The 27895-nt window shown below is 37.2% G+C and overlaps 3 protein-coding genes across 6 annotated transcripts; all 3 read left to right on the top strand.

Annotated features, from left to right (window-relative positions):
• Positions 1-9382: 9382 nt before the first annotated feature.
• LOC113770709 lies at positions 9383-11355 on the top strand. The gene is made up of 3 exons (XM_027315262.1): positions 9383-9538; positions 9651-9705; positions 10748-11355. The coding sequence occupies exons 1-3, from the start codon at positions 9445-9447 to the stop codon at positions 10902-10904; spliced, it is 306 nt and encodes a 101-aa protein (XP_027171063.1). The 5' UTR covers positions 9383-9444; the 3' UTR covers positions 10905-11355.
• A 6492-nt stretch (positions 11356-17847) lies between these two features.
• On the top strand, positions 17848-22815 carry LOC113769854 (B3 domain-containing protein Os07g0563300-like). 3 transcript variants are annotated; one of them, XM_027314157.1, is made up of 8 exons: positions 17849-18199; positions 19201-19282; positions 19642-19740; positions 20225-20340; positions 20627-20726; positions 20880-21054; positions 21575-21641; positions 22407-22815. In XM_027314157.1, the coding sequence occupies exons 1-7, from the start codon at positions 18063-18065 to the stop codon at positions 21595-21597; spliced, it is 732 nt and encodes a 243-aa protein (XP_027169958.1). In that variant the 5' UTR covers positions 17849-18062; the 3' UTR covers positions 21598-21641; positions 22407-22815. The 3 variants fall into 3 exon arrangements, with proteins under 3 accessions (XP_027169957.1, XP_027169958.1, XP_027169961.1); XM_027314156.1 differs by lacking the exons at positions 21575-21641; positions 22407-22815 and adding an exon at positions 21378-21519 and having other exon boundaries at positions 17848-18199; XM_027314160.1 differs by lacking the exons at positions 21575-21641; positions 22407-22815 and adding an exon at positions 21157-21519.
• Positions 22816-23556: 741 nt separating this feature from the next.
• LOC113770704 (cytochrome c-type biogenesis ccda-like chloroplastic protein) lies at positions 23557-27839 on the top strand. 2 transcript variants are annotated; one of them, XM_027315256.1, is made up of 11 exons: positions 23557-23725; positions 23940-24029; positions 24821-24873; positions 24971-25101; positions 25188-25273; positions 25363-25394; positions 25637-25798; positions 26623-26695; positions 26807-26907; positions 27416-27508; positions 27696-27839. In XM_027315256.1, exons 1-11 carry the CDS (start codon positions 23635-23637, stop codon positions 27744-27746), a joined length of 963 nt encoding a protein of 320 aa, XP_027171057.1. In that variant the 5' UTR covers positions 23557-23634; the 3' UTR covers positions 27747-27839. The 2 variants fall into 2 exon arrangements, with proteins under 2 accessions (XP_027171057.1, XP_027171056.1); XM_027315255.1 differs by having other exon boundaries at positions 24818-24873; positions 27696-27838.
• Positions 27840-27895: the final 56 nt, after the last annotated feature.

Genomic DNA, 27895 nt, shown 5'->3' with positions numbered 1-27895 from the left:
TGCTATCTTCAATTCCGTTGAATTAGGGGATATCTTTATTCTCGTCAATGCTCTTCAACTCACTGGAAAATAGGAATCAGTAGTGGTACCACAACCATCTGACGCACGGGTAAGTGGAAACAGTTTTAATGTAAGTGGAAGTTAAATTTTTGTTTGAGGGAACGTGAGAGTGTTAGTTGAAGTTAACTCCTTATTTGAGGGAAACGTGGGGATGTAATGTGCCCATGATATTTTTTACGAAATAAGATAAATGTGAAATGCTAGGAAAATAGAGTTAAGAGTGGGAAGGGTTGTGGAGGCTTGTTCCTAAAAATCCCTTCTCAAATTTATATAGATATAGATTGGCTTACGCTTATTAGTTCCCGGGTCAGTGCCTAGAAGAATTCCATTTTATCCTACTATGAACCTCAAACGTCATGGTCTTGGAAAAACTTTTGATCCTCAAATCTATTTTAAGGATTTGATCATTAAATTTAGCTTCTGAGTCCGAATGTTCTTCTGATCATGTTTAGACAAGACAATTGAAGTTTTAGTCTCAAATATTTGAGGCATGAGGGTTTTTTGTCTCTAAAGTTTGAATGAAAGGAAATATAATATCAAATCTTTCAATTTTTATGTACATTTAGTCCTAATGACTGATTTTTATCAATTACTGTCGAAATCCAGTCCTGTATCAGCAATTATTTTTTGAAAAAAATTAATAAAAAATTACTAGCCATACTCTGCAATAAAAGACGACCAATTACTCATATGCAAGTCAAGCGAGTAATTAGTCTCTAACCTAAAAAATTTTTTTGTCAATCGAATTTTCACATTTTTTAAATAAATACTAATTACTCGCATGATTGGATTGGCATGCGAGTAACTAGTCATCTTTTACCACAAATTATGGGCAAGAATATTTATTTCAATTTTTTAATTCTTTTAAGAAATTAATTATCGGTATGTAACAGCATGTGATTGAATTTTGGTAAACATTAGTCAATATGACTAAATGTGCTTAGAGATTAAAATATTTGGGAGTACATTTGCTTTCTTTGAAACTTCTGGCGCGCTCGTGCTCCAAACATTTGGTATCAAAACTACAGTTTTTTCAGTTTGCATTGAAGATTGAAAAAAAATTAGAATAATATCATGATGCTTTTCTTTTTGAAATAATATATGTGAGATAAAATAGATAATAAAAAAAGTAAATAAATTAAAAGCATGCTTTTGACAAAAAAAATTACATGTAATATAAAGTATCCAAAACATATTTGTTTCGATAAGAGTTTATTTGGATGATTTATTTGAGATAATTATTGTAGCGCTTTTTGTGATGTGATGTATGCGAGATAAAAAGGTGATTGGAAAGATAAAAAGTTGATTGAAATTTGTGAAGTAAATTATTTTGTTTCAAATTATCTCAATCCAAAAACACAGGTAGAATGAAGTGTTAGCTTAACAAACGTCATGGTCTTGGAAAAACTTTTGATCCTCAAATCTATTTTAAGGATTTGATCATTAAATTTAGCTTCTGAGTCCGAATGTTCTTCTGATCATGTTTAGACAAGACAATTGAAGTTTTAGTCTCAAATATTTGAGGCATGAGGGTTTTTTGTCTCTAAAGTTTGAATGAAAGTAAATATAATATCAAATCTTTCAATTTTTATGTACATTTAGTCCTAATGACTGATTTTTATCAATTACTGTCGAAATCCAGTCCTGTATCAGCAATTATTTTTTGAAAAAAATTAATAAAAAATTACTAGCCATACTCTGCAATAAAAGACGACCAATTACTCATATGCAAGTCAAGCGAGTAATTAGTCTCTAACCTACAATTTTTTTTTGTCAATCGAATTTTCGCATTTTTGAAATAAATACTAATTACTCGCATGATTGGCATGCGAGTAACTAGTCATCTTTTACCACAAATTATGGGCAAGAATATTTATTTCAATTTTTTAATTCTTTTAAGAAATTAATTATCGTTATGTAACAGCAAGTGATCGAATTTTGGTAAACATTAGTCAATATGACTAAATGTGCTTAGAGATTAAAATATCTGGGAGTACATTTGCTTTCTTCGAAACTTCTGGGGCTAGAAGCGCTCGTGCTCCAAACATTTGGGATCAAAACTACAATTCTTTCAGTTTGCATTGAAGATTGAAAAAAAAATTAGAATAATATCATGATGCTTTTCTTTTTGAAATAATATATGTGAGATAAAATATATAATAAAAAAAGTAAATAAATTAAAAGAATGGGCTTGTTTGGATGTGAGTTTTTTGGTCAAGTTTTTTAGCTATAAGTTTTTTAACAACTTTAGTTACAGGAACCCAAAAAAACTTATCAAATTTTTTAATCTACACACTTCAAAATATCACAAAAAACTTCTATCTTTCTTCTTCTTTCTCCCCCCACCCCATCCACCATACCTTCATCGCCGGCCACCACCTCTGCCGCCGTTTCCGGCGCCGGCCACCTATTCCGGCACCGGCGTTCCTAAATTTTTTTTTTCCTTCCTTTCTCCCTCCCTGGCCAAACTCCCCCGACCGATGCAGTAGCAGCAGTTACTTTCCTCCTGCTCTGGTACTTAAAAACCTTTCATCTATCGAGAAAACCTACCCAGATTCCATCGAGCCTGCCTAGCTGACTTCTAAAGAGGTTGCATTCCTCTTTGTAGGCAGAGGCAGCATGAAAATGAAAGTCGAACACAAGCAAGTCAATCCAGCAGAGGATGAAGATGACCAGTTCGTTTGAAAGAAGAGATCTTGATCAAATGGTCAAGCAGAAAGCACAATTGACTTCAGTCACGCCAACGCTACGGCTGACGGGGGAACAGGGGAACAGAGGGGGTGGGGATGGCGGGGCAGAGGGGGTGGCGGAAACGGGAACGAGAAAGAACAGGGAGGGGAACGAGAGAGGGGAGGCGGGGGAAAGGGTAGCGGGGCCTGGCCGGGGGAAGGCTGCGGGGGGGAGGCGCAGGGCAGCGGGCGGCCAGCTTGCAGAGGGGGGGGAAGAGGGGTGGTGGGGGAAGGGCTGGCGGGGGAGGGGAGGCGGGGGGCAGTGGGGCTGGGCTTGTAGAGGGGAGGGGGAAGGGGCAAGGGACTGGTGGGGGTGGCGGAGAAATGCAGAGCAGAGGAGAAGGGGAAAGGGAGGAGAGGAGTGGCGGGAGGGGGAAGGAAGAAGAAAAAGAAAAAGAAAGAGAGGAAAGAAAAGAAAAAGGAAAAAAAGAAAAAGAAAGAAAAAGAAAAAGAAAGAAAAAAAAGAAAAGGAAAAGAAATTCACCTTACAAAAACTTTTACAAAATTTTTTATCTTACAAAAACTACTACAAAAAAATTTTTCACCTTACAAAACTTCTACAAAATTTTTTCAAAAACTTCTACAGTGCACTACAGTAAAGTTTTAGACAAACTCCCAAAAAACTCAGGTTCCAAACAGGCCCAATGTTTTTGACAAAAAAAATTACATGTAATATAAAGTATCCAAAACACATTTGTTTGGATAAGAGTTTATTTGGATGATTTATTTGAGATAATTATTGTAGCGCTTTTTGTGATGTGATGTATGTGAGATAAAAAGGTGATTGGGAAGATAAAAAGTTGATTGAAATTTGTGAAGTAAATTATTTTGTTTCAAATTATCTCAATCCAAACACAGGTCATGAAGTGTTAGCTTAACAATGATGCAGTTGTATTAACTAAACAAAACAATAATAATTATGCGTTCTTAACTTACTATATGTGAGCTTGTTTTGAATGATAACATCTCAACCTTTTGAAAAAAAAAATTTAAAGACAGGAAAGAATATGTTAAAGCATTGGAAGCTTGTATATGTTCGTGTAATGTGTAAAGTGTATTTTTTAAATGAAATGAGCCACTCGTAATAATCATTGCTTATTAAATTCAATTTGGCGTTAAGGATCGAATGTAGAATCAATTATTTGGATTGCTATTTTCTGGAGGTTGAATAGAAAAATATATTGTAGTAATTTGATATACATGAGATGAAAAATGATTGGAAAATATGTTCAAGAAAAACATAATTTTTTTGGAAAAAAATGTAAAATTAATTATAAAAGGTAAATAATTAAAAGGGATGGTAGGTAAGATTAAATAAAAAATACATAAATATAAGAATGAATAATGATTATTAGTATGTGCATATACATGATAAGTTAAATAAATTATAGGTGGATTAATGAGGGTGGAATGTCTAATGGACACCGGTTAAGGAAATCCCAAATAAAATATGGGCGTATTTATTCTTCCTTTCTGAATGACTGATTGGCTCGGCAAAGTAGTGAGTATCCATTTTGTTGTGCGCGGACACAGTACAGAACTTAATGCTTTGACAGAACATGTTCCTTTGCGTAGGGAAGCACATTAAGTAGCAGGTGTTACAAAAGCAGGAATTAATAGTGCTAAATTTGCTGATCATGGACCACAAACTTAAAATGGTCAAGACAACGTAGTTCTTACTTGGTAACCAGAACTCTGTCAATGATGCAGGAAAGGAAAAGGGAGAAAAATGCTCTTTAGCTTTCTATTGCCCAACTAGTCTATATCTAACTGCCAAATACTCCACTCTTCCGTATTAAGAAAAGAATGCCATAAATTTTTATGCTGTTAGGCTTCATACAAAACTTTGCTGTGGATTTTCATTCCCATGGGGGGACAAATGGATCACGTATGTGGATGTGTTATTCATTACATCAAGCTTAATGAGTCAGCAAATGTTTGAAAGTGTTTGAGCTTCCCTTTTCACTTAATTATTACAAACATATTTTAAAAAATGTATTGAGTTAAGCTCGAGTTACACAATAAGATATCTATACTTTATCTCACTAATTAGTAGCATGGGTCAGTTTTATATTTTTAGTTGGATTAATTTTTACACTAACAAGTTGAAAAGCTAGAATTTTCAAATTGAACAAGTGTTATGTGTTATACATTAAAGTTATTGCAAGATAATATATACATGGGTAGTGTAGGAATTAATTCTTTTATTTGCACTTATCGTTGTGCTCATGAATGCAATAGAAAAACACATGACATGGTGACACCGAAAGGTAAAAAAAAGAAAAGCTATATGTTCTTTAATAATCAACAAGGAAATACATGAAAGACGATAAGTGTGAAACTCTTATATAGTTTTTTTCCCTTTTCAAGAGAAACTTTTATAAGTAAATATTATATACGCTGACAGTATATACACTATCATCGTTGAATTCATGTTATATGTGTAAAATATGAATTTTAAATTTAAATTTTATATACGGAGTAGTTATTTTTCATCAAACGTTGACCGTGTATACTCTAGAAAAGATTAATCTAAACTTCATTAGATCAAAATGGTTAAGTAAATAAATATTCCATTAAAATTAGAGATTTACAGCATGAATGGAGGGGCTTTATTAAACGAAAAGTAAAAGAGATGAGGGCATATGAGAAATTCTCTGGTTTTAATTAACAAAAGGTCTAATCATAACGGTAAGGTGGACTCCGCCAATTATGGGAAAAAAGACGTCCAAGTGGAGGACTCGAAAGGTCAAATCAAGAACCAAAACAGTACTAATTAATTAGAGAGGAAAAAGAAAAAGAAATGAAACATATGGCCCCACATCGCAATTTAACGAACCCTCTTAAATCGGAGTCTAGCGCCTGTATAGCTTTTGCCCGCCCCATGATGTTGGAGGCCTCAGTAACACGTTCCGGGCTCCATTTGGATTTGGTTGCCGTGGAGTGCACCACGATTTTAGTTTGACATTCCTGGCCTAAAAGATTGCAATTTTTGGGTCCCAAAACATAAAGATACAACAGACATTCAATAACCAATAGTCCTTGATTCTCCAAAAAAAAGGGTTATTGACTCACTTCATTTGTTACTAATTGGCGAGCATGCATGGAAAATCATAATAAAATGTTAACTATAGTATATTTGTTTTTTCTTGAATTGTTTAACACGAGCTTCTACCTTTTTGTGAATTAAGAGAAAAAAGATTTCATCAGGTAAAAGTAAAAGTTTATGCAAATGGAAAAAGACCCGAAGAACAAGAGGATGCATCATGCACAGATGACTCCCCAATTAGAATTAGCCTCTGGATCTACAAATTCTACAATTCCTGACCACTTCATGATGATGTCCCCAGATGATGGCGTTCATTCATTGGACCATCTCAAAAGTTACTCTAAAGAGTGAGTGTATTGGTATTCGTTTTTACTGCTCCTAGATCAAAATTTCGGAAGTTGATGTGTATGGTTCCAAGATCAAAAGGGACGGTTCAATTGTTTGTCAAGCAGCCCGCATTCGTTCTTCACCGTACATAAGAGCTGTGCGATGCCGCTGATACATAATAAAGCAGCCATATCTTCATAAATGTGCATCGGTGCCCCAAAGGGGGCGGCGCCTGAGGACGACATCAATTCTGTGTGTCCTGTGCCCAATAGAATGTGCAACCCAAACAACCAACATATTATCCCTTAGGACCAGGAACCTCTATGTACCACAAGATTGCAACTACAATTGTGATGTTAATTTTGTAGTTTAAGTTGAGTAACTTCTAAATTCAATGGTTTATGATTAATTTTGGTAAATAACTCTAACCAAAATTTTAAAAAAGCATTGATATTTTGCACAGTCTTATTTTTATATAGGTCTATCGTAACGCGTGCTTATTAAGCACTTATTAAGATGTATTTCAAGCGTTAAATTGTTTTTTAAAAAATATGATTAATTAGAAAAAACATATAAATATAAGTAATAATTATTTGGGTGTGTTAATAAGTGAGCACCCATTAGAAAAATTATATATATATATATATAAATTTTTAATACACTGATAGTACACACACTTTCTTTATTAGATGTATGATACATAATTTAAATTTAAATTTAAAATTCAAATTTTACATATGTGTTATACATTCAATTGTGATAGTCTATCCACATCAGTATATATAAGATTAATTTTTTTTATATATATAGGTGGTATTTATTGTGTCAATACGTACAATTATGATATTAATGCATACACTGCTGAGGCCATAATCTCTGTCCTTTAATGTGCGATCGATCTTCGATCTGAGGTCCACTTCATATCAACAATAAATATCTTAGATAGGGTCGTTAAGACCACTTCATGTCAACAATAAATATCTTAGATCGAGTGGTTAACACCCATCAGGCCTCCAACCTTTTGGTAAAGAGAGCTACTTGATCCTATTATTCCCCTTTTTTTTCTTCCTTTTTTAGTGGTACATGTATGGTACAAGTGAATGATGATTAAACCATGTTAATTGAAAATCCTGATTGAGATTCTAAGGGCCCTTTATCCATCAGTGCATCGCTAAGAATGGGCCAATTTGAACAGTGAATAGAACCGCATCAAACCAAGTCCCAAAGCTGCCAAACACTTAATTCCATATGGTATTAGGTATTCTTTCTCGCCATCCCTTTAAACCAAAGACATTACATCAATCTTTCTTGTCCTTTAATACTTTTTTTTTTTTTTGTTGCCTTCTTTTCCATTCCCATTTTTTCCAGCTCAACTGCTCAAGGTAATACTAAACTACTGGTACCATTTCTTATTTGATTCTTTTGTGTCACTATTTTTTGACATCTTGTCATCTGAAGAGTAGTGTGCGGACAATCGAACCTTGAATACCCTAATATGTTAATGACTTAATATTGCTAATTAATTTGTTTTGCAAAGAACGTTTTTGGCATTGAGTATTTTGGTCTAGTAAATAAAAGATATACGAGTTAAGTTTTTTTTTTTTTTGGGCTAGAAATCTGTTGGATAATTTGGTTAAGCATTCATGAGTCCATTGCATGCATACCTGTGATGATGATTATTGATGTTTGATGTCCGACAACAAAGGTAACCTGCTAATAATGATGAGGCCATCACTTTTGTTGACCTCAATATTTCCACTCACAAAACATCCACCTAAATAAATCAAAAAGGTTCTCGTAAAATAAGATCCCTAACAAGTTAAGCTTGAAAGTGGCCGAGAGGTGTAGACTATAGATCGCAAATAAATTAATTTAACTAAATTTATCCATATCCGTCTATGAACAGATGCATATGGATATCTTAAAATTTTGCATATGGTTATAAATGAGTTACTCAATAATACCCATTTAATAAATGAATATTATTGGATAACCTATCAAATCTAATTAACTCATTTAGAATTGTCTTTTTTCAAACCTCCTCTCTTCCCCCACCCATTTTTTTTAGATTTTTCGCTTTGTCATGATATTTATTTGTTGGTTTTATCTTATTATTTTATTTTCTCTTAATTTGTTAACTTGCTCATTTTTTAGTATTACCAATTTATGACAAGATTTAGTCTCTTTTCCTACCTTTCCAAAATGAAAATTTAAATTTACACAAGAAAAAATGTTAGGGGTTCAAAATTTTTGGATTAAGTTTTTATATTAACTTTTATAGTACTTAGTTCAAATTTTTATATTCTTATTGCTCAATTATTAAATAGTATGTAATTTTGTGACATACAGCATGGATGAAAAAAATTGGTAATTAGGTTTATTGAGCATTATAAGTAAATATTTAAACTAATGATGGATGCAAAGGGTGGTATAAATTGATAACTTAGTTTGTAAAAATAAATTTATGTGAGTTTACAAAAAGTTAAAATAAATGGATTATAAGTGGGTTACCCAATTTATTTTTTAACTTATCCATTTATACCCATCTAATAAAATGAGTATAAATGAGTTGATTTACTTATATTCATTACCCATTTTAAACCAATCCAAACTCGCCCAAATAACTCATTTTGACACCTCTAGTTTAGACCTTACTTTCAATTTTCAAGCACAAACTCGAAAGTTATTTGATGCTTGGCCTACTCGAACCTTATTTGCATGTTTTCATGCATGATGCCATTGCATTAGATTAAAGAAAGCAAACTTAGCAAAAAAAAATATTTTAATTAATTTGTATATGTTTTCTTTTTGTAACTAATCAATCACATTACAGAAACATTAAATTAAAAAGAAAGTGTAACTTGAAAAGTTGTAACATAAATTTACTATCAGAATCACGCAAATATTGAAAGCGACTTTCAAATTTGAAACTTTAAAACTCCAAATATGAATTTGATATGCTTAGTCAGAGAAATTATTACTATTAATTTTTTTTATAGCATCACAAATAATCTATAATATCGGAATATTAAATTAAAAAAAAGGAAGAAAGTTAAATTCCAAAGAAAAAAAAAATAGAATGAAAATATGACAAGACTTATTAGTATTGTTATTCTTCCAGCCCAAGCCCAAAATTACGAACAGCACGTTTGACTAAAGCAGTTTACTGGACCTCAGCTAGCCCACTCGAAGGACTCTTTTGTCTTCTGATAAAACTCCTCTATCTAGGGCTTTGTCGGACAAACCTTAAACCCTCTCGGAGCTTTGGAAGCTTCGGTTATGGCGAAGAACAGGAACAAGAAGAAGAAATTGAAAAATGGCTCAGCCCCGATGGACCTCACCTCTGATGAGCAAGTATTCCATGTCCCTCAAGGTATATATTCTTTGGCAATTAAAAAAGCTTTAGACTTTGTAGGTGCCCATAATAAATTCTCAAAGTACTTTTTCTGACAATTGTTTTTAAATGTGTATTTGGAACTGTTTAGCAATGGATACTTCAGAGCCGGGAGCTTCCAGAACATCTATTGGTGGGCCACATAGGTCAGCTGAATTTCCTCTCCCTTTTTTTACGATTATTATTTGGAAATGCAAATTTATGTAGCGATTCCTGTTTATTTTTGTTTGATACGTGTGTTGGAAAAAGCTAAGGTTCAAATCTTGAATCGGGTATGGCTTGGCTTGATTGGTGAATTCCGTGCTGAAAGGAGAAAAATTCAATCCTGATTGAGATATTGGATAAAATTTATCTCCAATTCTGGCTGCCCTGAAACCTTAGTCATGCTTCTGGGGAAAGAGCTAGTAAGGGGATGGGAGGAGAAAGGAAAGTGAAGATAATTATAATAATCATCGTCCAAGGCTAAACACTACATTATTGGTAACTTTGAGTTGGAAAAAGATTACAAACGTTAATTTTTGTTGCTGAGTTTTATGCATTCTTGAAAGTGGAAATCATGTTCCGGCTGGGTTAAAGTAAGTCCAGCCTATTGTGGATTACAAACATTAATTTTTTGACCGAGTTTTGTGCTGAATTTGTGCCTTGTTTGTTGAGTGTCTTTGCTTTTGGAACCAGTTTGGCAAATAGTGCTGCGGGCTGTTGTTCATTTATGTTCTGACATCTGCTACGTGCAATATGTTAGTTTGTGTGCAGAAGTTTCTTTGTTTGAGCTATTAAACCTTTTTGATCGTTATCTAACATATGCGCAATATGCTTGTCTATGGAAGTTTCTTTGTTTCGCATCCTGATTTCTTTTATTTATTTATATATATTTAAATGTAGGGTGTTATATGTACTTGCAGTTGTCTTCTAGAATTCCAATTTGGAGTTTTGGACACTACAGTAACCACATGACAAAGAATGACCATCGATCCCTCCTCCCGTTTTTCTTTCTCAAATTTCATTGCCTTTTTTGCTTATCTTTTTTACCTATCACCAGGTGAAACAAAATATTATGCTATTTGTGCTTAGCTTAGCAAAGTCTGACTGACAGGACTTGGGAGCTTATATGCGTGTGTATATTTTCTCTAATGCACTTCCAACGTGGCTCTTTTTACCCTTTCTGATCATCTGTCGATGTCTATGCAGGAAGACTAAAGGCGTCCAAATGAAGCGAACAAAGAATGTCCGGAAGATGAAAGCTATTGCAAAAGCTATATCTAAGAATGAGCAATCGGAACAGAAAATCTCGAAGAATGAAAGCAAGATAACTAGAACCCAATCTGCCAAAAAGCTATATGATTGAATTATGTTGTCGTGAATTCTCATACAAAGAGTTCATCAACTTCAGTATAGGTGCAGTGTGTAGCAATCACTTTTGGTATTATTACAGTTTCTATAATCACATCTGATTTCTATGCCTCTGTAACTCTGTCATGCCTTCTCGCCCTACTTATGTTGTGCTGAATGTGGGAGTTGGCATTTTGAAAATGCCATGCCAAAAGTGGATGAGAGCATTGGTCGAATGAAGTTCTGCCTTCTGGTCTGGTAAATTGAAGTATGCAACGACCATGAGGCAGTAAGAATAATGCTCGAGAGCCGAAAGGTCCTGGATGTTCTTCATATCTTCAGGTTATGGGTACTTGTTCGCCTCAGCCAACTAGTCCCGGGTGGCTTTGGCATTTCGTGTATAGAAAATAGAGACTTTTCTAGACAATTATAAAAGAAAATGAAAAGGTTGTTTCTTTCTATGGAAAGAATGTTCTTCAAGTACCTCTTCCCTTCAAATTTCTCTGCACACCAAGTGCTTAATTTACCAAAAGAGTCAACTTTCAGTTCAGATATGGTGGAAAAATATTGAAGCAGTTGGAAGTCATTTTAACAGCATTTTCCAACGTAGCAGAAATCATAGCATTCGCTGGACTGGTGGGAGGATTGTGTCAGGCCCTTCCAATCCAGGATGAGTTGGAAAATTATGATCAGAAGATTTGGGGAAATTTGAATTAGGGAAGAACAGAATAGAGAGGGAAATTGAGAGAGAGAGAAAGAGAGAGAGAGAGAGAGAGAGACTGAGAATTGGGATAAGAATTGTCAATGTATTTCTTGTTATTCAATCCATTGCATTTCCGGACATTTATACACTTCACATAAGATTCTGAATCTAAAATTGGCACGGAATGCCTGAGGATAACAAATTCTGTTATAACTAACTTTTAACAGCTTGTGGCTCCAAGAATACTAATTACCCTAAGCCCCTAAAACTTTGGTCCAAATTGCAATTACACCCTTGCTCCTGACATTACCCCTTCCTTGAAATCAGCCTTGTCCTCAAGGCTGGAACTCAGGAAATTGGCGACTGATAAACGTTTGATCCTCCCAAGATGCCTCTTCTTCCCCCAGCTGGTGCCACTTGATGAGGTACTGGATTACTGGAGCAGCATTGCGCAATATGACCCTCCTTTCTAAAACTGCCGCCGGTTGTAGGAGACACTGATCTTGTCCATTGAGTTCCGGTAGTGTAGAAGTGGTAGCTTGATGAGGTCCCAGTTTAGGCTTAAGAAGAGAGACGTGAAAAACTGGATGCACTCTAGATCCTGGCGGCAGCCTAAGCTTGTATGCCACAGCACTGATTTTTTCCTCAATCTGGAAAGGGCCAAAGAATTTGGCAGAGAGCTTAAGATTCTTCCTGAGTGCTATAGTCTGCTGCCTGTAAGGTTGTAACTTCAGGAAGACCCAATCTCCCACCTGGAATTGCCTTTCCGTCCTGTGCCTATCAGCAAACAACTTCATTCTACTCTGAGCCTGAGACAGGTGTTCTTTTATCCTCTGCAGCATTTGAGTTCTGGTCTGTAACGCGTGGTGAGCTGCTGGAACTACTGTGTCATGGTAAGGACCCATAGGCAACGAAAGAGGCTTGTAACCATATAAGGCCTCAAAAGGTGATACCCCTAAACTGGTATGGTAGGCAGTGTTGTACCAAAGTTCTGCTGAACTAAGCCACTTACTCCACTGAGTTGGACTTTCACTGGTCATACACCTCAGATAAGTTTCCAGACACTGGTTCAACCTCTCACTTTGGCCATCAGTTTCAGGATGGTAGGAAGAACTGTAGTGCAGTTCAATACCAGCCATCTTAAACAGCTCCTGCCAAAATTTACTGGTAAATACCTTATCCCTATCCGTGATGATGGATTCTGGTAGCCCATGGAGTCTGTACACCTGCTCAAAGAAGACTTGAGCCACTTGAGCAGCTGAGTAAGGGTGAGAGAGTGGCATGAAGTGGCCAAACTTAGTCAATCGATCAATGGCTACCAGGATAGTGTCAAAACCTGCTGAGCTCGGCAGTTTTTCAATGAAATCCATGGTAATATGTGACCAGGCCTGGGTAGGAATTGGCAGTGGCTGAAGTAGGCCTGGGTAAGGTATCCTTTCACTTTTGCTCTTCTGACACACCTCACATTCTTGTATGAACTGTATGATCTCCGTCTTCATTCCTGGCCAGTAGAATATACTCTGTATCCTGTGGAGACAAGCTCGCTGACCAGAATGTCCTCCAACAGGGGATTCATGTAAAGCCTTGATTATCCTCTGCTTAATTCCCTTGCTATTCCCTACAAACAGCTTCCCTTTAAATCTGAGTATCCCCTGGTTGAGCTGGAAATCAGAGTTCTGGGGTGTGGGGTCTAACAGCAGTTGACTCATCAACTCCCTGCAATGTGTGTCTTCAAAATAGCTGTCCTGTAATTCCTGCATCCACATAGGTTGCGCTCCCGTGAGAGCCATCAACTGCTGTGGTTCCTGTTGTAGCTCCACTCTGGTTCTTCTAGACAAGACATCAGCCACAGTGTTCTCTGTCCCTTTCTTGTACTGAATTTCGTAGTCTAAGCCTAATAGCTTTGTCAACCATTTATACTGGACCGTGGTAGTCAATCTTTGTTCTAACAAAAATTTCAAGGACTTGTGATCTGTCCTTATGATGAAATGATTCCCTACCAGGTAATGCTTCCACTTAGTTACTGCAAAAACCAAGGCCATGAGCTCTTTTTCATAGACAGACAATCCCAAGTTCTGAAGGGAGAATGCTTTGCTAATGAATGCAATGGGGTGGCCCTCTTGTAAGAGAACAGCTCCCATGCCCAGTCCACTAGCATCAGTTTCAACCACAAAGGGAATATCAAAATTGGGCAGCCTAAGCACTGGAGCACTACTGACAGCCTGCTTAAGGCAATTGAAGGCTTTGTATGAGTCTGGGTTCCAGTCATAAGCATCCTTTTTCAGCAAATTTGTGAGTGGCTTACAGATTGCCCCATACCCTCTTATGAAACGTCTGTAATAGCCTGTGAGACCTAGGAAGCCTCTGAGTTCTTTGATGTTCTTAGGGGGTGGCCAGGAGAGTATGCATTCCACCTTGCTCATATCCATGCTTACCCCTGTCCTGGACACCACATGCCCCAGGTACTCCACTGCTTGCTGAGCAAATGAACACTTCGAAAGCTTGGCATACAACTGATTCTGTTGGAGCACCTGCAACACCTGCCCCAGGTGTTCCTTGTGGAGATCCATGGTGGCACTGTAAACCAGGATATCATCAAAGAAAACCAAAACAAACTTCCTCAAGAATGGCTCAAAAACCTGGTTCATCAGTGCTTGAAATGTTGCTGGTGCATTGGTGAGCCCAAATGGCATCACCAAGAACTCATAATGTCCCTGATGAGTTTGAAAGGCTGTCTTGTGTGTGTCTGCCATTTTAACTCTGATCTGGTGGTAGCCTGATCTCAGATCGATTTTTGAGAAAAATTTGGCTCCATAAAGCTCATCCAAGAGTTCATCAATATTGGGAATAGGATACCTATCCTTAATTGTCAAGTCATTTAGGTGCCTGTAATCCACACAAAAACGCCAAGTATTATCCTTTTTCTTAACCAACAGCACAGGTGAAGCATATGGACTATTGCTTGGTTTGATGATTCCAGATTTTAACATATCTGCTATCTGCCTTTCAATCTCTGCCTTCTGTGAGTGAGGGTACCTGTAAGGTTTCATTTTAAAAGCTTGTGCACCTGTCTTAAGTGGAATTTGATGATCCAAAGATCTGTTGGGGGGTAGCTGGGTAGGCTCCTGAAATACTCCTGAGAATTTCTCCAAAACAGCAGCAATTGATCCAGGAACTCCTTGTGTAAGTGTGTCCTCCTTCCCAGCTTGTGCTGCCATAGCACAGCACCTCCTTTTCTCCTGTAAGAACCCTCTGAGATCCTTCCTCCTAATGAGTTCCATGGTTGCCTCAGTAACTGCCCCATGCAATGTGACCACCTCCCCTTGATGAAACATGGAAATTTTCAGTTGGCGAAAGTCAAAGGTGATGGGGCTGTAGTTGTGCATCCAATCCACCCCCAGAATCAGGTCCCAATCACCTAATTCCATGATCCTAAGATCAAAGCAAAATCTGTTGTTCTGCACATTCCATGAAACCTTTGGACAGTGAGCTCCACTGGTTACCAAGCTCCCATCCCCCATGGTGACAGTGAAGGGCTTGATATATTCAAAGGGAATGCCTTGTGTAGACACCAGCTTATGGTGGATGTAGCTGTCACTGCTACCTGTATCCACCAATATTCTAACAGGCTCCCCTGCCATTTGTCCCTGCACTAGGATGGTATTCCTCCTGAGGGAATCTGATAAGGCATTTAGTGAAATTTCCACTGGCTCGCCTGGATTTCCAGTTGATTCATCTTGTTCCCCCTGTGCATCCTGGAACTCCGTATCCTCCTCCTCCTCTTCATACATCATAAGGTTCAAGTGTTTCTGCCTACATTGATGCCCAACCCCAAACTTCTCCCCACACCTGAAACACAGTCCATTGCTTCTTCTGAACTGTAGTTCTTGAGGAGACAACCTCTTAAACTCTGGACTTCTATCCAAATTCTTGGGAGCTACTTTGGAAATGCTGTTCTGAGGTAGCTTGTATGCACTGACTCCTCCATTGGCAGACGTAGGATGCCTGTACATCCCAAATTTGGGTTCAGCTACCACCCTATTGCCATCCTTGACAGTCTTCCCTTGTAACCTGAGGGCCTGTTCTTGTAAGTAAGCTACCTCCATGACTCCAGAGAGAGTGTTAGGCTTGAGCATTTTAACCATAGGCTTAAGTTCTTCCTTGAGACCACTCGTGAAACTAGAAATAAAGTACTCCTCGCTAAAGCTTGGATTCTGAAGCAGCATCAATGTTTTTAGTTCCTCAAACTTCTCCTGGTAAACCTCTACAGTACCTACCTGTTGTAGTTTATTAAATTCCTCCACAATATCTCTACAACATGTTCCTTTGAACCTCTGGCAAAGCAATTCTCCAAATTCCTCCCATGTTAGTCTAGGTTTTTCCAACTTGATCCCCTGAAACCAGTTATCAGCTCTACCTTCTAAAAACATTTCTACTAACAGCAATTTATGATCATCAGGCACTTTATTCAGCAAGAAATATTTGTTACATTTTCTGATCCATTCCCTGGGGTTCTCACCACTAAACAGATGTAATTCAAGTTTTGGAGGATTATAGCCAGGAATCTTACCCAGGAGCTCGCCATTTTTTGTTTCCCCATCTGCTCCCCAGCCTAACCTCTGATGACTAGGAGGTGTGGGAAGTAATGGAGCTCGTTCCCTCACAGCTCTGTCTTCTTCTTCTGAGATCTTCTCCTTGGCTAGTAGTGACTTCATCATCGAGCTGAGAACCTCAAACTTTTGTTCCATTCCCAGAGTGATCGTATCCAGTCGCTTGTCCCTGCCTTCCATCTCCTCCTTTACTTGCAGCTGCAAGTTCTTCATGTCCTCCACAATTTCCTGCAACTTAAGTTCCTGCTTCCTGAGGTGATCTTCTAAAGTCTTGAAGCGCGTACTTTCGGCCATTGGTGGTTCTCTGAGCTGCCGAAGGATCGTCAGCTCTGATACCAATTTGTCAGGCCCTTCCAATCCAGGATGAGTTGGAAAATTATGATCAGAAGATTTGGGGAAATTTGAATTAGGGAAGAACAGAATAGAGAGGGAAATTGAGAGAGAGAGAAAGAGAGAGAGAGAGAGAGAGAGACTGAGAATTGGGATAAGAATTGTCAATGTATTTCTTGTTATTCAATCATTGCATTTCCGGACATTTATACACTTCACATAAGATTCTGAATCTAAATTGGCAACGGAATGCCTGAGGATAACAAATTCTGTTTAACTAACTTTTAACAGCTTGTGGCTCCAGAATACTAAATACCCTAAGCCCCTAAAAACTTTGTCCAAATTGCAATTACACCCTGCCTACAGATTGATCCTGTCTTTGTGCGCGCCCTTGTATCGTTCTACATTATTGCGTCTGGCGAGCAAAGTGCAAACGTCCAAATTGAAACTCAACCCCAAAAGGGGAAAAAAAACATTAACATTAAAATCAGGAAACATGCATAACACCTAATTGATTTATAAGATGATCTGAAAAGTTACCAATGCCCAGTTGTGTAGTTATTCGCGCGCGGTTACACCGTACAAAAACTCCGACAAGTGTACAGATAATATATTAGTAGCTCAGATTTGGAGCAGAACCGTAAACAGAGAAATCGTTCGGATCGATTTGTGCATTTTACATAAGATGTAACTTAATTTGCATATGATGTAATTCACTTTGCACAACGTATAACTATATAACAATATTTTGTGAATCTCACACATGGTGTGAAAAATAATATACAAGATGATATTTAAATATTATATATTTTTTTATTAAATCTTGGTCATTAATCTTTCAGAACGATTGCTTCCTGCAACCGTTGTTGCCCCAAATCCCTAGTAGGTATTCATTAACTTTTCTCCGGCAGACTCTGATTCATCAATTCATTAGTGGTATGTACTGTTGTATGCATCTGACTCTGAGACGCCACCACCAAAATATAAACCAGTGCTTTTAATTTATTATCAATACTTACCAAATTGAATGAAGAGGCATTTATGTTTCAACTATATACTACACTTTCTCCAACACCTAATAAGTGTTTTCGGCTAAGAAATGATTTGAAATGATATTTTGAAAGAATTACGGTAATATTTTTTTTTTGGATATAATGTGAGATAGAAAAATTAATAAAAAAATAAAAAAATTGTTGTAAAATGTTGTTTCAGCAGCACAGATGAGAGAATTTCAAACCTTAAAAGTTTGGGTTGTACTGGATTTATGCTGACTCATTACTCACGAAATCTAGTAAAAATCTCACGCTCCTGCTAAGTAGAACTACTAATTGCACTTGCGGAAACTGAAGAGAAGGAACTTCCGTATTGATATCTCCCCGACTCACTTCCTAGTTCCTAACCGTCCCTTTCTTTCTTGAAGTGCGAACAGTACAGTCCTCTTACAACACCAGAAAAATCACATCACCTCCCTTTTGCTTTGATTTCCTTCTTCTTCTTTATTTTCTTCTAGGGTTTCTTCTTGAAAGCTGAAATGGGTTCTACTTCAACATCATCATCTTCAAAGATTTCTTGCTTTCAATGTGAAGAGACCAGCTCCAGCTTTGACCATTTCAGAAATGGCTGGCGCCTTCGCAGTGGCGAGTTTGCTCAGCTCTGCCCCCGCTGCGCGTACTCTTTTCCACTTCCTGACAATTTACAGAAACACCTGCATGAATGAATGAATTCACATTGGTTTTACCTTCAATTTTAAGTTTTCTTGAAGATGTTAAAATTGAAGCCCGTTGATATTTTCGGGCTTGGGTTCTGTGAAGTTCTTTTGTTGTTGAGAGCTTTTGTCGTTTGAAATTGTGAACATTTTATTTTAGCTGCAAATATTTACCCCTCTCACTCAATTCTTGAAATTTCTGGTTTTGACATGTGTTTGTGGTTTGTTAGTACTGTTTTGTGATTTTTCTTGCTTCCTAAGCAATCTCTAAATTATTGGGTGCGTGATTCTAGATTTCTTCCTTTTTTATTTTTTTGCCTTTCATTCTAAGTTTCGTGTAATGCCTTTGATTGTATTCATTTGCATAACTGGGGTTTTGAAATTGGAATTTTAATTTCAAAACAAGAGATTAGGAGGGGTGGGCTGGGGGACTGTGAAGTGTGAACCAATTGTACATGGCGAGTGTAAAGTTTGTCTGATTCACGTTTTAGTCCCCTAAATTACATGCTAATGACAATGCTGGTCACATATTTAGTACAATTTGGAAAATAGGCTATGTTGATCAAAAAGTGGAATGAGCTGATAGCTGGGTGATTTTTTCTGCTAAAAGTATAAGCCAAAGATAAAATATGTGCAAGTTCCCATGTATATGAGCTCGAAGCTAGGAGGTAATTTTTGCTGGATTAGCCTTTATACGAGTACATGATTGAAACATTAATTCTTTACCCGATATCTGATCTGATGTAATACCTTGATTGCATATTTCACAAAATTCGTGTTTTACTTTGTAATCAAGAAGACGCTAATGTGTATTATGTGGTGAAGCTTACTTACCATGATTAACATGATTTATCTGCTGATACCTTGTTTTAAGTTTCCTGGAACTGATTTAGTTATGTAGCACATGCAGTTCCTTCTTTAGGTATTGTAATCATGTTTAACATACGGCATTGTTATTTTGTAGTTCCATTTATGAGGAAGGAAAGTTCTGTGAGGCTTTCCACTCAAACGATGATGGTTGGAGGGATTGTGAATCTTGTGGTAAGGTAAGGAACTTATGTTTGAACTTTGAATATATGTGGTTCATGGATGTCGCATCATTTTCTTTCAGAATCATATTTTTCAGATGTGTCGACCACCCTTATAATTGCAACAAGTGTTCCAGTGTGATTTTTGATATACTGTTTGGAGGCTAAAGTCAAAATCAATGTGTGTCAAAGTTGTCCAAAAACTTACTTAACAGTATTTTGTTTTCTATGGAAGGTTTTTCCAAATTTTTTTCCCAAATTGCAACTCATTCATGGGCAAATAATAATATAGTTGTGGAAAGCCTTTTATAAGTACATTTTGATTGATTGAGAGACACTAAAGACTAGGCCCTAAAGTCAATCCTTTTTTTGTGCAGTTGGTCCATTGTGGATGTATTGTCTCATTTAATGCATATTTGCTGTTGGATTTTGGTGGAGTAATCTGCATGGAGTGCTCAAGGATTAATTTTGCTCTGGTAAGAGGGGGACTATTTTGACCTCTTGATGTCTTTCTAAACTCATTTATGTGACAAATTTGTCCTTGGCAAGTTCTTCGTTCTAGATTGTCACACTTTATGTTTCAGTGTGTCTGTCTATGGTACCCATGGTTGGGATTAATGTATTCAGCAGATCCTCCTGCCTCGGCAGAATGGCTTGTTGGTTTCCGAAATGAAATAGCATGACAGAGGAAATTATTGTGAGTCACATTCATATTACATTAACAATCTTGCCTGCATAAGGTGGTACAATGCTAAGCTGAATTTTAGTTGAGTATAAAGTTGGATATTAATTTATCAAGACCAATCTTAGACAATGTTAATCATGAACCTTTTGGCCCCTGATAGTCATTTTCAGTGATTTTGACTTGTGAAAATTAGGATAGATGACTCCCAAAGTGCTCCATCTAAATTCTCCAATAGTATCCAGAACTCTTACAAGATTTTGAAGTTTACATTTTAGGCACGAAGCAGATGCCTGTTTCTTGAAGGTCAGCCAGATATCACCAGGCAAACTGTCATAGAGCCTCAATACCGGCCTCGAAGCAGTGAGATGGAAGTGCAACAGATATCCAGAAAGTATCCTGTTATATTTTACCTGTTTTTCTGTTGAGAGTACTTCACCAAAGAAATCTAGCTATACAACTTCGTGATTTATTATTCTTTTTTTTTTCCTTGAACTGAAGGATGCTGTTCAGCTTTTCTTGTTGTAAGCCTAGTTAGAACTTCTAAAGTCAATTGTCTTGTTGGCATACAATATAAATGAAATGAATTGTCTTTTCAGTTTTAGTTTTTACTGGGTTGTATTGAGTCCTTGTTTCTAATGTAATTACTAGTACTGTACTTTTCCTTGACAAAGTTTTAGTTTTGAATGTGTGGTCACTCCTTTATTTGAGAAACTGCTATCTGCTACCGATGCTGACCTGAAACTTGCACGCCTTATAATACCAAAGAAATGTGCAGAGGTGAGTTTGTGGTATTCAACTGTGTAGTGTTGGTGGTGAATACATGTTTCTCATCTGTTGACTATTTGTTGCTTTATGAATAAATTCTTCATGAAGGATTGTGATCATCTTATGATATTGTCATTATGTTAATGGAAGCTTATAATCCTCCAGGCTTTCTTCCCAGATATTTCTGAGCCACGTGGATTTCTCCTCAAAATCCAGGATACAGAAGGCAAGGATTGGGATTTTAACTATCGTTATTGGATCAATGGTGGCAGTAAGATGTATATCCTGGAGGGGCTTAGAGACTTTATGATTTCAAAGAGATGGCAAGCAGGGGATACTGGTCAGTATCCTATCTCCTAAGGTTAAATGGCTTTTGATGACTCAGTGGTTTATAGTTGCAAGGAAAAAGGTTATAACCAATTGCTATTATTCAATTAAACAGATCATACTTGACAGTTCTGTGGTCATGGTAGGATAGTGGTTTCCAGTCCAATGAACATTCAAAAGGGAAGGTCTGAATAACCAATGTTTCAGGGTTTTAACTTCATTTTCACATTGTATTGTGGCGATGTCCTCCTGTGTAGTTTGTAAAAGGGCCAAGTTCATGTGTAGCTTTTGCATGCATAGGTCCTTAAAGAGAGGAAATAGTGATTGTCTTTCCAGGAGGTACCCATCAGTTGCTGCCAACACTAGGAGTGTCATAAGACTAATATTACCCTGTCAGATTACCCGAGCAACATGGAGCTGTAAATGTGCTCTTTAGGACCCAAGATTATGAAAATTAAAGTTTTGAAGGTTTATTGTTTTTTTTTTTTTCAGCTCATGATGTCTCATGAATTTGAAACTTTTTTCCCTGACAGAGTGGAACCGGGTGGAAAGTTGATAATTGGACTAAGGAAAACTTCTTCTCTGCAACCACCAAATGAGGTATGGCATTCAAAGTTATTTTGATTTGTATACTTAGGTTGCATTTGTATGGTGCAGGGTCGAGCTCATAAGAACACTTTTACTCTTTTCATTTAGTTTGCTTTGCTGTTCTAACCATTTCAGCTATGGTGTTCTAAGGAGCCGGGGGCATAGAATTTTCTGAAATTATGGGAAAACTTAAGATACTGTATTTATCAGAAAAGCAAGACGTTCACCTTAGTGATTCCAAAAATTTAGAGGATGTGGTTTGTAGTTATTCATATGATTCCTTATACAAATATACATTCGAATATGTAAAATTAGATATAGATATAGATATCATATAGATGATGATTGCCAAAGAGGAACGAGTTGTGTGAATTCAGTAAGAATAAGTTAGACAGGAGTCTTAGAATGATTAGACCTTTCTGAACCACACAAAAGCGTGCGAAGAGACAGATACCCCCACATACACAGAAGAAAAACATTATAAAATGGCTTAACATAATGTCAACTTTCTTGCTCTTGTCTGTCGATTGTTTAATACAACTTCTCTCGTTCGCTATCCCCAAGATATGCATTTTCTTTCTGTTTTCAGCTTGTTCAAAGTTTACAGATTTAGTTTATGACAGACAGGCATACGGTCCAAATCTTAATTCAGTCTTCTGAGTTTATTTTATCATATATTTATTCATTTCGGCTTACATACGATGAAGTCAAGCCCAAGGAGAAGGTTCAAGCCCTGCTTTTACATGTTTAACTCAAGCTCAACCTTTGTTTTGGCAGAAATGAAGCCGGGGCGCGTATGAAAAGATTTAAGCTGAAGTCTTTTGCCTGAATTCAGGGAGTTGTTGTTCCTGACTGGATATTCTGCCTCCCCTTGGAAGCATTTATCACCTTTGTGGATACTCTGTCAACCACCAAGTAGAATCGGAGTGTTTTGAGCCAATCAAAATGTACCCTTTCAATCCAAACGTTGGATAAAATGCCTTTTTTGTGGGGGCTATTTTTTTATCTGTTCAAACTGCTTAAAGTTAAACTCAACCATGTGTAATTAGAGTGGTAGATTAAAGAGAGGATTTATAACCTCGGTCTGTTTATGTAACTGCTTGAGGAAGTATTTTTCTCGCCCCTTTTAATCTTCAGTTCCTTTTAAACGAAAGTAGATGCTTTGTCAGATGATCTTACTACTATATTTGCACGAATGGCCTGCCTACCGTATTTGATTTGATATTGGAATGGAGAAAGAATTCAATTCCCCTCCTCATCCTGTTATTTCTATCTGGAACAGATCCAAGAAAGAGATAAAAAAGGAAAAAGGGTTCATGTACTCAGCTCTGACGCAACCAAAAAACTAGAAAGAAGAAAAGGTACTCCCAAGCTCCCCAAAAGTCCCGGTGCCAAACGAAAAAGAAACTGGTGGTGCAGATATCTTTTTAAAGAGCTTTTAGCAGCGGAAATTTGCCATCGAAAATTAATGGGAAAAAAAGAAAAGAAAAGAAGCCTGCTGAAAACCTTCATGGTTGGCAAGCTCTTTTCGCTTTATAGCATTATGTTGTTTCATTTGTTAAAAGATTTTACACGAAGAAAATTCAACTCTTTCAATTTACATGAAAAATGTAAAATCAATTGCCCTTTATCATCTCATTGTCAGGTCAAATGTACCATCTTCTAGACTGAAAATGTACTAAAATATGAGAAAAAGATATCTTTCCCGGTGGCAGTGAGCCACTTGACAGTAAGTAAGGGCATAACAACAATTGTATCAACGCCTTTCCCTTCACCCCAAAAACAACACAAAAATATCAAGCTTGTAATTCTGACTTTGGTCCTCCTCCACCTAATAATCTCCGAAACTTGAAGGCTGCTTGCTTTTCTACTCCACTCTCTTATTCCTTCAACCACCCCACCAACCCGCCCCCCCCCCGCCCCCAAAAAAAAAGTTCTCTGCCCAAGACTGCATCCTTTTCCTGTTTCTGGGTTCCCTTTTGTGTCCTCTTGAAGCTTAACACAAATGAATTTATCAACCATAAATGGCATGACTTGCCAGCGGCTTCATTACATCGTCGCTTCAAAGTATCCACAAAGATCAATTCTTTCTCATGGTAAGCCACATTTATAGGCGTCTCACCTTCATATAGAACATCTTTTTGTATGTTTCTCTATCCCTTTTCGAGTTATCCACAAAATTCAACTGGGATATGGCACAATTTCGGCAACTCAAGTTTAGTTACTCGAAACTCTGATTGTGCTGTCAGTCTATAATATGTACTTAATACTGTCCACATGCTTCTTTCCATGATTTCTTTTTCTTGAAAGGGAACTATAAGAAGCATAGCGAAATGCCAATGAAATGTACGAGTGAAGTGGGCGCCACTGACAAACTTAAACTCACTACATTTGTTACAGGTATCGGACCCTTCATTCTTTACTTCTTTTTAGTACTTTTTTTTACAGCTTAGTTGTTTTAATTAGCTATTTGGTTGTTGGCTGGTTGAGATTCCTTTTTGGTTTTGTGTATGGGTCTGAATGTGACGTTAAACACATTGCGATGGTTTGGTTTGAGCTTTGCTGATATCTTAACTATATCAACCAAATTGGATGCGTTTAAATAAAAATTGGAGCTTGGAGTTGGAATGACAATCAATCCACATCAAAATATAACATGTGATTCTCTGGTTGGTAAATCTTTTTTCAGAGGGGCTGAAATTCCAATCGAAGGTGAGGTAAATTTAGATGGAGTTAATGCTTGTTTCAGCAAGGCATCGTGTGATACTACTATATCTTGTGAAATAATTAGTCCTAGGTGTTACTTGTGGACGAGTCTACCTTGTTTTAAAATCTCATTTATCTGTTGTATTTCATAACTTTCATTAAATTGTTGTGCCGCTCCTCATAGAGTTCTCTGCTATTAGTATCATGCACTTTTAACTAGTATTCTGAAATGACCTAGCCTTCTGGCATCTTTCACTACATGATGTTGCCAAATTCTACGTAGGTCCCCGTTGAAACAGTTAAGAGTCCATTCAAATGGGAAATATGGTTAATTTTGAAGTTTAATTTTTTGTTGCTAATCTTTATGTAATGAAGTTTGTGGTCTTCTTCTTAAAATACTAGGCCTGTTAACTTATTATCAATGCATAAGTTTCTTCTGTAAACTGATTACATCATTTTGATTCATTCTGTAATGTTTCTAGCAGCAAATTTGGTCACTTCCCAAGCTGCGAATGCTTTGAGCAATGAAAGTTTCATGGTACCATATATTCAGTGAATCATGGCTTGTTAGTGTACTTTCACGAATAAGCTTTATGATGTATATTTACGAGGTTTTGCCATCTCTTTGGTATCAGGAGGCGCCTACTTCTCTTTTTATTTTGGCTGATGGAAACATTACAGATTGGTTTGGAAGCCTTTTATATTCGGCTGGACAACAAGCAAATGAAGCTGTTCTAGACCAGTTGTCTGCCCTCAGTTTTACTAGGCATGTATTCATATTGTTGGATCCCTCAGTCTGGAAGAGGGTTAAGTTCTGAAGTGACTGAATGTTAAGCGCTTTGTTACATACAGTTTGGCTGTCATTTTTGGTGCCGGACTCGTTACCAGCCTTTCTCCTTGTACACTCAGTGTTTTGCCACTGACTCTTGGTTATATTGGTTAGAGACTAAGTCCCAAAATCTCTTGATTTCGTTGTTCTTAAGACTTCATCTAATGATGCCATTTGTCTTTACTGGAAATTATTCAGGGGCTTATGGTTCAGGAAGAAGCAGAGCAGCAGTAAGCTACCAATTGATCTCATTTGCTCTTTCATTCTGAAATCACCAGATCTTCTGGTGTGAATTATAGCTTAGACAAATGTTCAAATGATGATTTGACATCCAAATTTTCTTGTTGAAAATAAGTCACATGTATGTCTGGCTGGCTGTTTGGAGTGACTGAATTTCGTTTAAACTGCCTACTAAAATCTGTACGTATAGAATTATTGGTGCTCTTATTATCTTTTATGTTGCATACTTCAGATTGTTGGGGATTCTCTTGCATTTGCCCTTGGATTGGCAACTACATTGGCATTGCTTGGAATAGCAGCCTCATTTGCTGGAAAAGCATATGGTCAGATAGGCCAAGGCTTGCCATTGGCTGCTTCTTGTCTAGCAATTGTCATGGGTTTTAATCTCTTAGAGGTGATTAACTACGTATCTATTGCTATTTTATTGTCTATTCATGTTACTGCTAACCTTTCCCCAAGTTACCTACTGGAGTGAATTCAATTGTCAGCTGCATGGACTTTCGATCCAAATGAGATTTGTAATACCCTGGGAGTATACTGTTGTACTTTTATCTGCAGCGAAAGTTCTTGAATAGGGATGCTGATAAGCAATGGATGCCGAAAGTCTGTGGCTTTGCAGACTTGCTACAATGTTCCAACCTTAATTGCTTGATCTTAAATTGAATGAATTTTTTTCCACTCAAAAAAACTTTTTATGTTAGGCCTGCGTAGGTTTGGAATTGGTTGCATCTTAATCTGGTCTTTTTAGAAATTTAATCCGTGTGTGATCATCCTGGATAAAGTTTGTACATCTCATACCCTTGTGTTTTTTGTTCGGGTCTGACTAACGGCCTAAAGCATATTATGCAAGTTATGAATGGAAATGTTCAAACCTATTTGCAATTCCACTCCATCTTTCCTCTCGCAGATACAAGCATGGGCTGTGGTCTTTTTCTGCCTCTTATTCTGCTTGATTTCCGCATGCAAATATCTGCAAATAAAATTCCTGAGACTGATGGTCGCTTGCTATTGACAACGTTTAATCAGATCAATGTGTGTGTCTTCAAAGATAAGGGCTTTGATAAGTTAACCTTTAATTTTTAGAGGAATGGACAACTGTGCATGTTTTGTCCTCTTTTTAAATTTAATTGATTTCAGTACAACGTTAAGACAATTGCCTTTTATTTTGTCCTGCTAATTCTTTTTCATTTGGTGTTATTCTCCTGGCCAATGCTGCAGATAATAGAGATTCAGCTTCCCTCATTTTTTAACAACTTTGATCCCCGTGCTGCCGCAGCTAATTTTCCTTCAAGTAATGTGCATTTCGATAGTAGTATCAGCTAATTACAAAAGATGATCACAATCTGGTTTACATAGTATATTGAAAATCTGAAACTGCAACTTAATTTTTTTGGCTGGGCAGGTGTGCAGGCATATTTGGCCGGGCTTACATTTGCTTTAGCAGCATCACCTTGCAGTACACCTGTCCTGGCCACCTTGCTCGGATATGTTGCTGCTTCCAGGGTAATTCAACTTGCATAAAATTCTTATATGCTGCATATGTTTTGTGGATAAATTAGGCAGGAATTTCTGGTTTAAGACACAGACTTGTCCCCCCCCCCCCCCCCCCCCCCCCCCCCCCACCCCCCCCAAAGAAAAAAAAAAAAAACCAAAAACCTTCCCATGAAATAAAATGAAAAATAAAAGCACAATGGGGGGAAAAAGTGAAGACTAAGTGAACAGGAACAAGTCACCAAGGCACATTCCTGTTACAGTATATAGTCCTGCTGGGTATCATCTTTCAATAGATGGAACTTGTAAATGGTTCATATTACCTTGGGCATGAGCTCTGCTTGCGACCAATTTATCATCGAGGAGTTTTGAACTGCACTGGGTACAAAGTTTAAATGTTTTACCACTTTTGGTGTATTTATTTGTTTAGAGTTACGGTATTATGGTTTACGCTTAGTTCAAACTGATCAGGTAAATTCTTTTCTTTTCTTTTTTTTTTTCAATTAAAAAATTTATGCAGGATACAGTAGTTGGGGGCAGTTTACTTCTTGCTTATACCACTGGCTATGTTACTCCTCTGCTTCTTGCTGCTTCTTTTGCTGGAGCATTGCAGGTAGGCTTTTTTTTGGTAACTAGTTATATCAGTTGTTGATCGAGTTGTAAAAGCTTAGCTATCACTGGAGGGATGTTTTATGGACTCAATGCCATTCACCTTTCACTGCCTACCTGACAGCAATCTGTTCTAGTCATTTATTCTCTTGATTTGAGAATTAATTTTTCTATCCCTTGAATGTCCGCAGAGCTTGCTTTCTTTTCGCAAGTTTTCAGCGTGGATTAACCCAATGAGGTAATCACTTGAGAGTGAATGCTACTTGACATGTAGTTGTATACATATCACTTAAGCTTTATCTATCTGTATCTTTGTCTTCTGATGCTCATGATCTGTCCCAGAGAAAAAACCCCATAGTGTTCCTGTAGTGAATTTAAAACGGTAGACTGG

This window comes from Coffea eugenioides, chromosome 5 (genome assembly GCF_003713205.1).
Source record: "Coffea eugenioides isolate CCC68of chromosome 5, Ceug_1.0, whole genome shotgun sequence".
In the NCBI taxonomy this organism is placed as follows: Eukaryota; Viridiplantae; Streptophyta; class Magnoliopsida; order Gentianales; family Rubiaceae; genus Coffea; species Coffea eugenioides.
This window is presented reverse-complemented; position numbering and strand designations above follow the sequence as displayed.